At 44.7% G+C, this 16,773-nt stretch overlaps 1 protein-coding gene across 4 annotated transcripts in view; it reads left to right on the forward strand.

The window, feature by feature from the left end:
• Positions 1 to 16,773, forward strand: part of CUL2 (cullin 2) — a 74,193-nt gene that overhangs the window by 16,087 nt on the left and 41,333 nt on the right. For 3 of the 4 annotated variants that reach the window (XM_064479497.1, XM_031448712.2, XM_064479496.1), the window contains exons 2-4: positions 5,333 to 5,473; positions 8,865 to 8,967; positions 14,341 to 14,435. In XM_064479497.1, the coding sequence (XP_064335567.1) occupies positions 5,355 to 5,473; positions 8,865 to 8,967; positions 14,341 to 14,435 (317 nt within the window). In that variant the 5' untranslated portion in view covers positions 5,333 to 5,354. Of the gene's footprint in view, positions 1 to 2,705; positions 2,930 to 5,332; positions 5,474 to 8,864; positions 8,968 to 14,340; positions 14,436 to 16,773 lie in introns of those variants that run through there. The other variant, XM_031448713.2, reaches the window with a different exon arrangement.

The following is a 16,773-nucleotide window of genomic DNA, read 5'->3' on the forward strand; positions in this document are numbered from 1 at the left end:
GTGCTGCAGTGGCAGGGTTGAGTAGCTGTAGCAGACACTGATTGGCTCTCAGAGGGTACAGTGTTACCATGTGGTTCTCTGCGGGAAAAGCTTGCTGACCCCTGAGACACTCTTCCTCCTCCCTCCTTTTTTTTTCTTGGAGATAACCCTCCTGGAGCCCTTCGTGTGTCCATGTGGACAGGTGGTTTTTAAAATCTGTGAAGCTGCTGTTCTGAAAAATTCCTGTTCCTCTCTCCTGTGTTAGAGCCCCCCCCCATCTCCGGGCTCCCAACTCTTTCTTGGTTTGTCCCATTTCCTCCTGATGGAGGGTGTCTTCGCAGGTTCCTAGTGGAAGGGCTACAGGGAAAGTAAACTGTTTGATGTCACTCTTGATAGAGAGTTCTAGGTGATTAGTCACTTTCCCTGAGGGTTTGAAGGCATTGCTTTACACTTAAACTACCTCCTAGCTTCCCTGCTACTATCGTAAGTCTAAAGACTTTCTAATTTGTATTCTGTTGTGAGCTTGCTTTCTTTTCTGGTAATTTTGGGAATCTTTTCTTTACCCCAATGTTTTAATATGTCAAAAAGAGGTGCCTTCATATTTACTTTTAAAATCAAATATTCTGGATATTTAATAGGCCCTTTTAAGTTGGAAAACTCGTATGAGTTCTGAGATATCTTTTCTTGGATAAATTACCTCTAATTTTCTAGAATGCATATTAATCGAATGTTAGACCTCTTATATTAATACTACTTTTTTATTTCTTAAGATTTCTGACTTCTTTTCTGTGCTTCCCCTATATTTATGTGAGTGTTGATGGTGAAGATTTTTTCCCCCTTTGGAAAATTGCAAACATACACAGAAAATGAATAGTATAATAATCCCTCATGTACGTGTCATTCATTTTCAACAATTACCAGCTCATAAGCACACTATTTAATTTTGAAACAGATCTGAGACAGCATTTATTACATCCATAAATATTTTGGAATGTGTCAACAGATAAGGACTCATTTTTAAAGCTCTCGTAATTATCATTATAAGTTTTTTTACTGCCACCAAATATCCCATCAGTTTTCAAATTTCTAGGGGTATCATAAATATAATTTAGAAAAAGAGCTCAAATCTGGATCCAGAAAAGATGAGTCACACTGTGGTAGATTAATGTGCCTTTTGGTCTATTTTAGCTCAATTCTCCCTTTATATATCTCTCTCAGTCTTATTTCTTTTCTCTCCCTCTCTTATTTGTGTGTACAGTTTATTGAAGAAATCTGATTATCCAGTAGTTTCCTGCAGTCTGGATTTTGCTGACTTGCAGGTTGATGGTTAGTAATGCTTGTATGTGTAATACATATAGCATGGGAGGAATTCATAAGGCATTTAAGTTAAAGATAATGATAATGTTTTTTATCTTATCAATAAGTATATGTAGCAATTGTAACTTAAATTGTACTATCACAGTCTTTGGAAGAAAGTCTTGTGAATGTCAATGTAAAAAGAGCTTATCCATTTTTTAAAAAACAATTTAACTTAAAATTACTGTTACTAAACTAGGCACTTTAATTTTGGAGGATTCATCACATACTGTGTCAAACATAGTAGAATGAATCCTGATTCAGCCAAATAACGGAATGCTGTGAAGAGTAAAGAAATCCTTATGTATTAATATGAAATATTTTCCCAAATACACTGTTAAGTAAATATATTGTTGAATACGCAGTGTAATACCATTTATGTGAAACAGGTGAGAAAAGATCATCTCTGTAAGTGATTTATGTAAAAAGAGGGAATACCCCACATGCACAAACACCCCAGACACATGTAATAAATACTGCCTCTGGCAGGGGGAGCCGGTAACTGGTATGTGGCAGTGAGGGAGACGGGTTTCAGAAATGCAGCCACGTAAATATACCCATTCTCCCCTCCCCTCCACGTCACATTGCTCCAAAATTTTGGATAGGGTTATTTCCTCAAATGTCTAACAGCCTTACTGAAATATCCTTCACGTACCATTCCATGTGCCCATTTGAAATGTATGATCCAGTGGTTTTCAGCACATTCACAGTGTTGTGCAAACACTGACATGACAGTGAATTTTAGAACTTTTTTGTCCCCTAATCAGCAGTTATTTCCCACTAAAATACTTTCTTTGTCTACAAGTTTGCCTCTTCTGGATAATTCATATAAATGGGGTCATACAATACCGGGTCTTCTGGAACCAGCTTTACTCACTTGGCGTGCCTTCGAGGCTCACTTACATCGCAGTGCCTGTCGGTACTTCGTTCCCTTGTATGGCAGAATAAGGCTCCTTTGTGCAGACGCACTACGTTTTATCTGTCCATTTATCACTTGATGGACATTTGAGTTCTTTCCACTGTTCTGGCCTCTGCATAATGCTGCTGGGAACATTTGTGTACAGGTTTCTGTGTAGACGTGTGTTCTTTTGCATAGGAGTGGAATTGCTGGGTCACGTGGTGACTGTACAGATCATTTTTGTAATTATCTAACTTAAGTTGGTGACAGTCGTACATATTTAGAAATGGTGCTCTGAGTGCCTGATCAGTCTAATCTATAAGCCGCTTTCAAATGTAATGAAATCACTATATCAATGTAGTTAATGTGACCTAATATTATTTGTAAATGTATTTAAACATGAATTTGTATTTTGCAGGTTTTTTGTTTTTTTGTTTTGTTTTTTTTTTTTGGTATTTGGAGCCTGTGATTTCTTTTTGGGGCCCAGATCACTCATGGGCCGTAGGCACAGGACCTGTGTGCCGCAGTGTTCAAGACCCCAGCCTGGCGTGCGTGAGCCTGGGGGAAAACTGGAGGACACTGGGCGGCGTGAGGTCTGAGCCCTGCAGGCATGCAGTGGACCATACTCGCACTGACTGGGGTGGTCGTGGTCCCGGCAGGACGTGGCGTGGTCCCGGGAAGGCACAGGAGTGACAGGCAAGGCCCCGTGCACTTTGTGAGTTGTCTGACTGCTTGGGAAGCAGAGAGAACAGTGCGGCAGTCGTGGTCCTGTTTCTTTGCTCTCTCTCTGAAATATCCTTACGTAAATACTCTAGAAATAAATTACTGTTTAAACAGTTTAAGTAAAATGAAGGAACTTAACATTTTTTTAGTATATGAGTTTTCGGTTGGGCAAGCAGAGAATTTAACAGACTGTTTCAGCATATTTCCTGTTACTGGTTTGTTAGTTCCCAGTGTGTGTCACTGGGCTGGTGCTTCCCTCACCTTGGCTGCCACATCGTCCACTGTCTAGGAGTGGGCTGACACTGCACATAAACCCCTTCTGCCATAGAGCTGTTGGTCTCAGCATGGACGTTAGTGCCAGGCTGAGTCTGTCAAAACTTGCCTAAAGGTAAAAGGTAATCTGTGCCACCATTAAAGTCATGCACGAGCAGCATGTACGGCGTCGTGCTGTTTTTATGAGGGGAGGGAACGAACGCGAAGGGAACAGGCCGGCTTTTTGGTACAGAGTTACAGAATCTCCCCTCCCTTCGGGAAATACTCAGACAGTTACAGTGGAGGGCGGTTTCATCCTCCAACAGAGACGAAGCATAGAGTTCTCAAGTAATTAAGAAGCGGGCACCTTACCTGGCCTATGTGGGCCTGGAAAGTTTCCTGAGAGCTGGTACACTGGGCCAGGGCTGAGTGTCGGGGCGGGGGGGGGGGGGGGACACGGAGAAGAGAAGAATTTTGGGTATAGAAACAACCGGGATAAAAGGTAGGCTGTGGATCAGCCTGCCGTGTTCAGTGACCTGGGAGCAGGAACGTTACCGGCTTAGATGTCAGGGAAGAAAGTCCCCTGAGAAGACCCAGAGCACAGGTGCTTTAGTCCAGCGTCCTGTCGGGGAGGCAGCCTGTGAGCCTGAGCTGCTGCCTGCAATGCACGCCTCCCCGTGCCCCCCCCCCCGCCCCCGGCCCCCAGCTCTGAGGAGGACAAGTGGGGCGGCGGCTTTGGGGTTTAGGTTGGTTATTTTTGTTTCTGAGTACCAGATCCAAGATTCTCACCTTCCTGAAGGCCAGGAACTTCCTCAGCCTGGAGCAGTGCCTGGTGTATATCTTAAGAGTTCACTAAAAATGTTAGTAGCAGAACAGCTGTGTGTAGTGGCCTAGGGCACGGGCTCCAGCCTGGTCTCAGTCCTCCTGGTGCCACCAGTAAATAGCTCCATGCCTGTCACCCCGTTGTCATGTTTCTATGGAGAAAACGGGGAGGGGAGAACAGTGAGGCCCCCTCAGTCAGTTTGTTGGGGGGTTTAAATGAGTTTATATAAAGCACTTAGAATTGTGCTTGGCTCATAGTTTCTACTGTATGGACGTTAACAGTAGTGTTTCCTTGATGAATGAAGGATGAATGCAACCCAGAACTCCTGAGGGCTGGCGCCAGAGCATCCATGCAGTGCACAGGAATTACTGCTAGCCCATTCTAGTTAGAGGAAGTTTAAGGCCTGGAGGTGGGGTCCCTGGCACATCGAAGAAAGAGAGTCTTAGTTCAGGGTGGCACACACTCTTTTGGGCTTTTGTTAGTCTTCTTGCCGATTCCTTTTCTTCTCTTCCTTGAAGCCTATTCCTGGGACTCCTCTTGAGTTCTTTTTCCTGGGACAGAATGTAAGAAGGGCCTGGGGCCACCTCCAGTGTGGGGGCCGGGGCCGTGCAGCTGGTCTCCCCGCCTCGCCTCTTTCTTCCTTTCTGTGCACCCCCCTTCTCCCTACGGTGGGAGGCAGGAGAAAGGATGTCCCCTCCTCGTGTGGCCCGGGCTGCAGGCCGGCTTGGTGCATCATAGTCCCCATAATAACGGAAAACTTTGGGGAGGATGTGAAAACATGCTGGAAAAAGTGTTCCCTCGTGCAGTTAAATTAACCCTTAAGACGTTTCTCTTTTAATTCTGTTCGTCTGATGTAACGTTGAGAAGGATTTGAAATCTGGATGAACCGATGCACCAGGAAAATGAACCGTCTAGTTTTCTCATGTTTTCTCATATTCCCCTGTGTACGACCTCAGCCCCCAGTTTAAGGAGTGCAGACCACAAGGAATTGGGGCCAAAACTTTGTTATTGGGTGTCTCTTATGTGTGTCTCATGGTTGGGTTTTCGGCCCACTGGTCCATGCTTCTTTCAGCGCAGTAACCGAGGCTTCTCGATCTTGGAACACCCTGGATTACAATAATGTGGTGAAAGCTTTTCGTTTCCTAGAGTTTGTGGTGGATGCGAATATCCTATGGACTCCCTTGTCTGGACCAGCACGACCGCATGCGTGCCCGGTTCTGCCTCCGGGCGTCTCGCTGTCGGATCCCCCGAGCTGAGCTCGCAGCACTCGGCTAACGTTGTTGTTGTTTTCTGATTCACAGATTTCAACACTAAACTTGCACGATGTCTTTGAAACCGAGAGTGGTGGATTTTGATGAGACCTGGAACAAGCTCCTCACGACAATCAAAGCCGTGGTCATGCTGGAGTACGTGGAGAGAGCCACGTGGAATGACCGCTTCTCGTATCCTTCTTGGGAGGCCGACAAGCTCGCTGGGCCCTGAGGCAGGCCTCCGCTCTCTTGGAACGGAAGAACTTTCCACACTCACCACTGTGCACGTTTCCAGGCTCATCCCCGGCATGGGGCAGCCAGCCATCTGTACGAGCCAAGCCCTCGCACGGCTTCAGGCTTGGGAGTGGTTGTGAACAAAACAGACTGCTTCCCTTCCCACTGCTGAGGGAAACGGAGCCAGACTGCTGTGAAGAGAGCTCCCAGGACTTGCAGTTGTGGGGGGTGGGGTCAGTGCCGGGAGGCCAGTAAAGCAGGTGGAAGGGGTTCGAGTGTGTGTGGAGGCTCTAAAGATGGTGGCCAAGGATGGTGGCTGAGGATGGCATCCCTGAGGATGGTGGTACTTGAGTGGAGACTGGAACAGAGGGAGGGGTGGGTGCGAGTGTCTGGGGGAGGGTTCCGGGCACAGAGTGGCGGCAGATTCAGTGGTGGTGAGATGGACACGTTTCTTAACTGGGTGGTCTGCCTTTGTGAGTTAGGGGTTTTACATGAAAATACAAACTTGTGGTTTCCCTAGGACAGTCTGAAACCTGGGGTCCTGCAGTCCTACATGACAGCCATCTTTTTTTTTTTTAAATACACGTATACATAGACACACAGGTTTTATATATACATGTAGGTATAGTGTGTATATATTACTATGTTGTTAAATATTATTATATACATAGAGAAAACAATGCGACCCAGCACCCACGGTCTGAACTCTGGCACCAAGGTAAACCCACAGTGTTACAGTGCTTTAGCTCCTTAGCATTGGGGTCCTCAGCACAGAGAGCTGGGACAGTGTCGTGGCAGCAGCCCAGCATCAGCTGGGAGATGGGGCAGGACAGGCCACATGCCAGGCAGACCCCTAACCATCCTGAGTCTGCACCACAGGATACCCTGTGCACGCTGGATCTTAGGGTGAGGGAGGGGGTGGGATTGGGGCCTGAGCTCTGTGTCTGAGCCCTGAGGGAGGCGTCGGGGACTGGGTGGACACTGCATGAACCAGAGGGTCTTTCTCCCCAAGGGGCAGATGAGCTGTGGAGGTATTGCCAGCAGGGGACCCAAGCGCACGTCCTTGGTAGGGGTCCCAGGCCCAGGCAGGTGTGCAGGGCATTCTGGTTGATGGGTGGCATAGATGGAAGACATCGTGCTCTCCTCGAGGGCCCAAGTCACTGCAGATTTAGTGACCTAAAGAAGCACCCTTTCATCACCTTCCAGTTGTGCAGGTCAGAAGTCTGTAGTGTGACTGGGTTCTCAGCTCAGGGTCTCACAGTGGAAATCGGGGGGTGGCTGGCCGTGTTCCCGTCCAGAGCTCAGGGTCCCCTTCTAAACCCATTCCTGTTAATCCACAGAGTTTAGTTCCTCGCAGTTGCAGGGCTGAGGCCCCGGTTTCCTTTGTGACTGCTGACTGGGACTTGCTCTCCATGTCTTTCTGGTGGTTGTGTGTGGCCCCTTCTGTCTCCAGAGCCAGCCGTGCAGGTCAGGCTTCCCCGTCTGCAACTGGCGCAGGGGGTGGGCCTGGCGGGGGCCTGCGCTGGGGTTAAAGGAGGCCGCCACGCAAGTCCGCATGTGCCCCATTTTCCAGTCAGCTGGTTAGCAATCGTTATCACAGCTGCGGCGTCCCCTCGCCGAGAGCAGTGCCTTCGAGCGCAGTGCCTGGGGTGTGCTGCCTTAGACCACATCCCAGCTGTGAGGGTGGGAATCTTGGGGGACTGTTTTTAGAATTCTGTGTCACACGGAGCGGTGACTCTCTGTGACAGCTCGGGCGCAGTCGGGGTGGCTGGAATTTGCGCTTGCGGTGTGTTTGCCGGCTGTCTCATGATGTGATACAGGCCGGGTGCAGGTGTGCACTTGCTGTTTGCTTCTCTGGGTTGGAGTTCTCAGGCCTTTTTGATGTACAGTTGACCCTGCTTGGGTTTGGGTTGCTTGGGTCCACCCATACTCGCTTTTTTTCAGTAAATGGTTGTCGGCCCCGGGACCCTGGATGTGGAGGGCCAACTGGAAGGGGCTTGGGATCATGGGATTCTGGTATCACAGAGGGTCCTGGAGTCAATCCTCTGGAGACTGAGGAGCAAGTGTACCTTCATTCATGGTTTTCTGCCTTTTGGCAGCTGTCAGGACAATCCCCAAACCCCAGCAGTGCAATATGGAAACTCTCCCGCTGAAGGAGAAGGTAGATGCTACGTGACTTGTGTGTCAGGGGCTGGGGACACGGGTGGTCAGGACCAGCGGAGGGCAGGGCAGAGGTGTCAGTCACTGCTGCTGCACCAAGAGGAGAAAGGTACAGAAGGCACGGGGGAAGAGAGGAGGAGGGACCTGCATCCTACATCTGATTTGTTTTTAAGCACAAGGTTTTATTTTGTAGTATTTTCTGATCCATATGTGAAGTATAGCACTTGTCTCCACCCCAGATAATCAGCCGTGCTTTGAGACTCAGCTTGCTGGTCCGGGGTCGCCACGTGCGTCTCGCTGTCCGCTTCTGGTCAGCGGTGCGTAGTCTTTTGAGGCTCTTTAACATGCGTGAGCCGCTTGGGGTCTTGCAGGGGCTCCGTGCGGACGTCCTTGCCTTAGAGCTGAGGGAGTGGCAGCCAGAGGGCGGAGAACCCGTCCAGGTGGCCGGCTGCCATGGTGAAGGCCCGGGAGGCCGCTTCCCTGGGAGTCCGGGGGAGGGCGCCGCCGCCGGGGTGCGCGGCTGTGTTCAGGAGCTCGGTGAATTCCCTAATGTTCCTGCTCATTCTGTAATTCGTCTAATAGAATAAATTCTGAAGGATGGTGGGTCAATTGTAGAACATTCTGATGAGGACTGTGATGTTGGAAAATGCGTCACATGAGTAATTTTTGTGACTTTGGTTTCTCGGAATTGCTTAGATGTATCTGCCTCTTGTGTCATGTTCCAGAGCCCTTTGCTGAGTCCCATATGTCTGTTCTTACATAAACCTAATTTTTTAGATTTTGGGGTAACTTGATTTCCCAGAATCCCACTCTGAATTTTAACCTCTCTGAGAGAAACAATTTTCCTTACAATGCCATCAACTAATTATTTGTTGAATGAATAAATGAATGAATCTTACAGTGCTTTTTAAAGTAAGCATGGTTATGTATTTTACCTTTTATTCTATATATACATATAATCCTAAATGCAAAAATGAGATGATTTTTCTTATTACATTAATTAATTAATTTTGTTAATGTAGGTTCTGGGGGTCGAGCCCAGGGCCTTGTGCATGCTAAGCACATACTCTGCCACTGAGCTAGACCCCTCACCCTGATTTTTCAGTTTTTAATGCCAAACATGAGTTAAATCTTACGTGTTTTAAAGTAATGTCCTGAATGAATATGAAAACCTTAACAATGTAACTAGAGATATCTATGCTTTATGTGTGGCCTATCCTGAACCCCTTGGAGAAAGACTTTATGCAGAAACTAAGATTTTTTTGGAAAATCACGTACGGCATTTGCACAAGGTGAGTCCTAATATGTATATGATGTCGGCGCGTCTACAGCTATGTAGTCACTCGACTAGGTCACTGTTTCCTAGTACAGAACTTATATCAAGTTAAAGTTATTTGTTTTGTTTCCTGAAAAGCATTTTCCTAATACGTGTTTAGGAGCTGCGAGTCAAGCACTGTGCTGCTAGGTTCTCCAAGGGAAAGCAGTTTAGTTGCTCAAGATCGTACAACTGGTCAGTGAAAGAGCAGAGTTTAAAGTCAAGGTTTGTTCAGCTTGAAAATGTACTCACGTGTCCTGGATGGTGTTCATAGAAGCGGGTTTTCTTTTCACTGTTGCTTTCCACCTCTTGGTGAATCTCTGTCTTTATTTTCAACCTTTTAGCTGTCTTTTCATATCCTGTATAAGGTCTTACAAAAACCTAGAAATAAAAAGGGAAATGGTAAATTTAAAAGCCCATTAGAAACTCTCTGAATCACAGCAATATGTTTTTTTGGATCTAACTTCTAGAGTAACGGAAATAAAAGCAAAAATAAGCAAATGGGACCTAATTAAACTTAAAAGCTTTTGCACAGCAAAGGAAACTATCAACAAAGCAAAAAAAAAAAAAAAAAAAAAAAACCCTACAGAATGGGAGAAAATATTTGCAAATGATGTGACTGACAAGGGCTTAATTTCCAGAATATACAAATAGCTCATACAGCCAACCCAATGTCAAATAAATAAATAAATTAATTAAATAAATAACCCAATAAAAAAATAGACAGAAGACCTAAATAGACCTTTCTCCAAAGAAGGCACACAGATGGCCAACAGGCAGGTGAAAAGATGCCCAACATTGTTAATTATTAGAGCAATGCAAATCGAAACTGCAGTGAGGTATCACCTTGCACCAGTCAGAATGGCCGTCATCAAAAGTCTACAAATGATAAATGCTGGAGAGGGTGTGGAGAAAAGGGAGCCCTCCTACACTGCTGGTGGGAGTGTAAATTGGTCACTATGGAGAACAGTATGGAGGTTCCGTAAAAAAGCTAGAAGTACGGGTACCATATGATCCAGCAATCCCACTCCTGGGCATATATCTGGAGAAGACTCTAATTTGAAAAGATGCATGTACCCCAGTGTTCATAGCAGCACTGTTTACAGTAGCCAAGACATGGAAACAACCTAAATGTCCATCGACAGATGAATTGGATAAAGAAGTTGTGGGATGTACGTGTGTGTGTGTGTGTATATATATACACACACACACACGTACATATATATATACATACATACATATGTATAAAATGGAATATTGATCATAAAAACAATGAAATAATGCCATTTGTGGCAATATGGGTGGACCTAGAGATTATCATATTAAATGAAGCCAGTTAGAGAAAGGCAAATATATATGTCACTTATATGTGGAATCTTAAAAAAATGATACAAATGAAATTATTACAAAACAGAGACAGACTCACAGACATAGAAAACAAACTTTTTAAAAAATTAATTGTAGTTTTTATTGGAATATAGTCAGTTACAATGTGTCAGTTTCCGGTGTACAGCACAATGTCCCAGTCATGCATATACATACATAGATTTGTTTATAGAAAACAAACTTATGGTTACCAAAGGGGAAGGGAATTGGGGGAGGGATAAGTTAGGAGTTTGGGATGAACCGATACACATTACTATGTATAAAATCAGTAAACAACAAGGACCTGCTATGTAGCACAAGGAATTATATTCAATATCTTGGAATAACCTAAAATGGAAAAGAACCTGGAAAAGAACAGGCATATGTGTATAACTGAATCACTTTGCTGTACAACTGAAGCTAACACTGTAAACCAATTATACTTCAATTAAAAAAAAGAAGACCTCTGTGAGCAGTTATTTGGGTTCAGGTGCCAGATACGTGAGGACAGCATCACAGACTGGACCTGAGTGTGAACAGCAAATGAATTTTGCAATGTTTCACTCTATGCAGCATTTTAAACTTATTTTGGATGACTGGTCTTATCAGGAACTGGATGAGATCATTTTTTGTTTAGTCTAGAAACTTGACTACTTTTTATTAGCTCTGTGACTACGGGCAGCTCACGTAACCTGCGTTGTGGACTGAGCTCTGAGTTCCTTTCGTCTGTACAGTGGAGGGACGATAACACGGTCTTTGTGATGATGTGTCTAACCCTGCGCGTGGCTGGAAGCAGGTAGTGGTCTGGAAGTAGAACACAGCCGATCATGTGATACTTTCCTTGTAACATTTGAAGAAAATGATCTACCCTTCTCTTTTTTAGTTTTCCAAAGCCTACTTTATTTTGTTTTTATTGAAATATAGTTGATGTACAATATTTTTAGTTTCAGGTGCACTGCATAGTGACTCAGCGTTTGCACATTATGAAATTATCACATTAAGACTCAACAACCGTCTGTCCTCAAACAAAGCTATTACGAAATTACTAACTGTATTCCTTATGCTGTACCTTACATTCCCTGTGACTTATTTATTTTCTAACTGGGGGTTTGTACCTCTTAATCCCCTCACGTTTTTGGACCTCCATTCCACACCCCTCCCCTCTGGCAACCACCTCTTTGTTTTCTGTATCTATGAGTCCATTTTTGTTTTGTTTTGCTTGTTCGTTTGTTTTTTAGATTCTGCATATATGTAAGATCATGAGGTATTTGTCATTCTCTGACTTACTTCACTTAGCATATGCATCCATCCGAGTTGTTGCAAATGGCAAGGTTTCTCTTTCCCTGGCTGGAATGTATCTGTATTCCATCACACATACACAGATGTGGTACTACCTCTTCTTTATCCATTAACACAAGTTGCTTCCCTGTCTTGGCTGTTGTAAACAATACTGCTGTGAACGCTGGGATGCATATCTCTTTTTGAATTAGTGTTCTCTTTTTATTTGGGTAAATGCCCAGAAGTAGAATTGCTGGCTCATATGGTAATTCTGTTTTTAATTTTGGAGGGACCACCGTGTTTTCCATAGTGTTTTCCTGAGGGGCTGCACTGGTTTACGTTCCCAGCAGCGGTGCACAAGGGTTCCCTTTTCTCCACATCCTCACCAGCACTTGCTGTTTCTTAACTTTTGATGATAGCCATTCTGACAGGTGTGAGGTGATACTTCATTCTGGTTTTGACTTGTAGGAAATGCTGTATTGTTTTTATTATATATGGCAGATACACCTTAGTGTTCTAATATTGCATTTATTAGTTCATGAAAGTTGTTTTAATAGCAGGTAGTTTAAAATGGTCTTAAAATGTTTACTATGTTGGTTTTACAGCCAAAGTTCTGTTGTGAGCTGGTCAGCTTTAGTTATAATTGACAACTGTGTGAGGCATTTCTAATTTTATATTTTAGCATAGGTTGTATAATTTTTAAAAACTTTATTTTGGAATAATTTTAGACGTATAGAAATGTTTTAACAGTAGTATAATGAGTTCTCCTTTTTTAAATTTAATGTCCTTTTTTATTTATTTTTTTATTTTTTTTGAAGGGGAAGCGTTTTCCCATTGAAACATATCTATCCCACAACATAATTAAGCAAAAGAGGTTTATATAAAGCCCATTTAAATATACTAATTTTACAAACTTTTATCTCAATTTTATCGATTCTTATACCTTTAATTTTAATATTTATTAGGTTTAATCAATAAGTCTTAATTCTAGAAGGAGTGCCAGAAGCCTCTTCCTTTTATTTTTTGTCCATTTTATCTAATTTTATCTAAAAGTCTCTGGGATCCCTAAGTTTCAGCCAAAGGACTTAGGCCTTTGTCAGTTTTTAATTTGATTAATTTGGTCTGTTGCCCCAGTCACTGATCAGTTATGTCAGTCTATATGTTTTCCAGCCCTTTAAATATATACATTTTAAACTGGGGTAGATAAAGCGGACTTGTTTGAACTTTAATATTGGGGACCAGTAGGTGATCCCTTTGGCCTTTTTTTAACTTAATGTACTGTAGTATCAGACCCTTGTATCTTAATCCAAAATGTCCATTTTATTTATCCCATTCAAAATAACCATCTAAAAATATTTATCCATTTGGGATAAGTCCCTTATTTCTGCTTGTTAAGAAAAAAATCTTGACATTTTTTACATTCCTTTTTCCAGTTACTCAACCTAAGTAACATTAATTATTATAATGATTTTATTAGCATCTCTCAAACCCATTGAGGGGAAAGGGAAAGCACAAATGTAGCTTTTCAAACCTTTTTTTTTTTTTAACTAAGTTCTTAGGTTAAACATTAGATATATTTTTCCACCTTTAAACTTGATTGATTTTAATAGATACCAATACAACAGCTGTTTATAATGAGAGCGCTCTGAACTTTCACCAATTTAGAAGTTTCTCCAAATTAAAGGATCCATCATATGGCCATCAATTAAATAATATATATATGTGTGTGTGTGTGTGTGTATGTAGTGATTTTAAAGCAATAAGAGGCTTTTCCACATGAGAGTGGGGCGTGTCACGTAGATAAAATTCTGAAGTTTACTCCCCAAAAGGTAAAGACCTTTGTGGTCCAGGCTGTTGCAACAAAGGTTAAGATGGCCAAATTCCTGAAGATTGGTACAATCAAAGAATTGTTGAGAATCCCAGTATATTTGCTTGGCCGCCATATGTACATAATACTTGTACCTTTTGGATGGCAGAGTCCAAGTTTTCTTTAAAAAAGAAAGACAGGAAACACATATGATGCAGGAAAACGGATGTAGGGCGTAAGGAGGGCTGAGTCCCAGGTCTCGGTTGAGCCCCTGGGGCATGCCCCGCCAAGTGTGGGTCCTTGGCTTCGCACAGGAAAGAATTCAAGTGCGAGCCACCGTTGAGTAAAGGTAGATTTATTTAGAGAGATACACACTGCATACGATGTAAGGTAAGAGAAAGGCAAGGAAAGAGGTGTGGGAATTGGGTGCGCAGGTTAAAGTAAAAGTAGATACACACTCCATGGAGAGAGAGCGCAAAGGGCCTTAATGTCCTTTTTTAAATTTATTTTACTGAAGTATAGTCAGTTTACAATGTTGTCAATTTCTGGTGTACAGCATCGTGTTTCAGTCCTACATGTATATACGTATATTCCTTTTCATATTCTCTTTCATGATAGATTACTGCAAGATACTGGATACAGTTCCCTGTGCTGCACAGAAGAATGCTGTTGTCTGTTTTATATATAGTAGTTAGTATCTGCAAACCTCCAGCTCCCAATTTGTAAATAATACTTCTGTGAACATCCTTGTAGCTAATTTATTCTGCTGTTACCGCAATTTTTATAGGATAAATTCCCACACATGGAATTGCTGGGTATAGGTCATGAACATTTTTAATTGTTTTTGACTTGGTCAGTCCTCCATGTCCATGTGTGAAAACGATTTTTCTTCCCACACAGAGAGTTCTGGAGTCTGAAGAGCAAGTGCTGGTGATGTACCACAGGCACTGGGAGGAGTACAGCAAGGGTGCAGACTACATGGACTGCTTGTACAGGTGGGCGCCCGGGGGGTGGACCGCTTGTTTACAGGTGGGCGCCTGGGGCCTGCTGCAGCCCATGCAGAGCTGCCTGTATCTGGGTAACTGGAGGAATTTTCCTGGTTTGTTTTATTTCCTGTGACCCAGCAAAACACACAGAGCTAACGCATTTCCCGGTGGAGGGACGTTTCTCTGTTCTGGGGGAAGGGCTGTAGTGTGGGTCACGTGGGTGACTGGGGACCTAGGTGGTGTGTGGAAACTTACTCTGTGAAAACTGAAAGTTGTGTTTGACTGCTGGACAGCATAGCTCCATTTCCTCAGTTGTCTGGGACCACATCTCAACAGATCCAAAGGGGAACTTCGGCTTGGATGAAACTTAGCAAAGTAAATCCACCCCCCACCCCGAGCGCCCCCCCCCTTGACTCTAGGATGCAGCGCCTACATTCAGGGGGTGCTGGTGGCTTTCTCTCAGGCTCTCCTGCCCGCCCCTCTCTAGGCGCCACCAGCTGCCCACATGTCGGAATGCCTCGTGGTTCATTCTCCCTGCCTTAGCCTGTGCCCTTCTGTCTGGATTGCTTTTCTTCCTTTCCCTGAATGACTGATTCTGATGTGTTTTCCTTGGTCCCCGCTTTGAGCTCCCCTCTCCCCACCTCTGGCCACTGCCTCCATCTCTGGTGTTAACCGCCACTCCTGTGGTTCCCGTGGATTCTGGGCCGGCCCTCTCTGGCTTCTTCCCAGAGATCATGGAAATAGGTCCCGAGGTGCAAAAGGCAGAGACCGTTTGTTGAAGATAGTGGGTAGGTAAGGATAGTGCCGCTAAGCACCAGGGCCTTCACACCTGGACCTGGGTATCCGCTCTGAAGGCGACTGTGGCCTGTGCTGGCCGCAGTGATAGGTATGCGCTGTGCGTGTGGCTTGCGCCACAGGGGGACCCCTGCCTCAGTCTCTTGCTGGGTCTCAAAGCATCACCTGCACAGTTACGTGCTGCTTTGCAGGAAGCCACCCTGGGGCCAAGGCATGGTTGCTGAGGCATGTCTGTCCTTTGCTTTCCTGGTTCCTGTTCTCTTTGGTTTTTGTAACAGCACTGGCCTTGACTCACTGTCAGTTGTCTGTCAGAAACTGGAGCTGACTTCTAAATGGCCAGTACCTTTTATTTCTTCTTACAAGAGCAAAATGTAATAAAGCCAGAAACCAGCAGTTGCAGACAAGGGCAGCAGTTGCAGACAAGGGCAGCATTTGGCTTATTATATTGAACAGTGTTTGCTGCTCATGAAACATCCTAGCATTTCATTTTTTCCCCCATCCTGCATAGTGAGTAGTCATAACTAGAGCTTTAAGAATTCCCTAGCTCTGTAGCGGGGTGGATTTGGGGCAGAGTGACAGCATTGCATGCCATCGCCACTGCAGAGAAGCTAGGGCCACAGGTGCACAGGTGGCAGAGGGAGCGCGGACTCCGTGTCAGGCAGCAGGTCCCCCGTCCGCTGAGAAGTGTCACTAAAGACTCAGCATGTTCTGCTCTTTCTTAGTTTCCGGGACTCCTGTTCTCTTGGCTCTCCTGTGCCTTTCTTTACCACAGTCAGTTTGGTGCTGTTTACATTAATACCGTGAAATCGGTACCATTAATGAGCATTCATTAAGTTCTGCAGTACGTGTGATATACGTGCATGTGTGTGTGCATGTAGAGCCATGTGAGGTAGTTAGTGTCTCCGTTTTTACAGCTGAGGAAGACTAAGGGTCAGGGAGGTTAAATGACCTTGCTCAGGGTCACCGAGCTGAGAAAATCACAAGGGCAGGATTTAAACCCAGGTCAGCCTGATGAAGTCCACGTAACTTCATCCTGCCTAGTCTCATTCTGGACGCGTGCTTCCAGGCACTTATGTAGGTTCTGTTTAGTCTCCACCTTCTTTCTGAGATCTCAATTGGTTACTCCTGGTTTTAGCTATAGCCTGCACGTGGGTAAGCACCCGGCTTTATCCCAGGTTTGTAAGTTAGGAGGCGTGAGCTTCCCTGCACCTCCAGGGTGCTCTGTGGTTGCAAGGAGCTCCTGCCAATGTTCAGGGAGCTTGTTGTCTTGGGACACACTGCCTGCACGATTACTGATGTCAGGGAGTGGTCGTACTGGACACCAGGCAATGCGCCAGGCTGTGCTAGGAGCCTCGGGTATCCTCCACGGGGGCGGATCCCTTCTACCTGAGCCCTGTTGGTCAGATCCTCCAAATGTCTCTTAAGTTTATTATTCCCTTTGCATTGCTATCATACTGTTATAGTTCAAGCTTTTCCCCATTTCTCACCTGGACTATTAGTGATCAAGTCCCCATAACCAGTCTCCAGCCTTTGATTCCTAACATACTCAGTT

The sequence above is a fragment of the Camelus dromedarius genome, chromosome 26 (genome assembly GCF_036321535.1).
Source record: "Camelus dromedarius isolate mCamDro1 chromosome 26, mCamDro1.pat, whole genome shotgun sequence".
Taxonomy (NCBI): Eukaryota; Metazoa; Chordata; class Mammalia; order Artiodactyla; family Camelidae; genus Camelus; species Camelus dromedarius.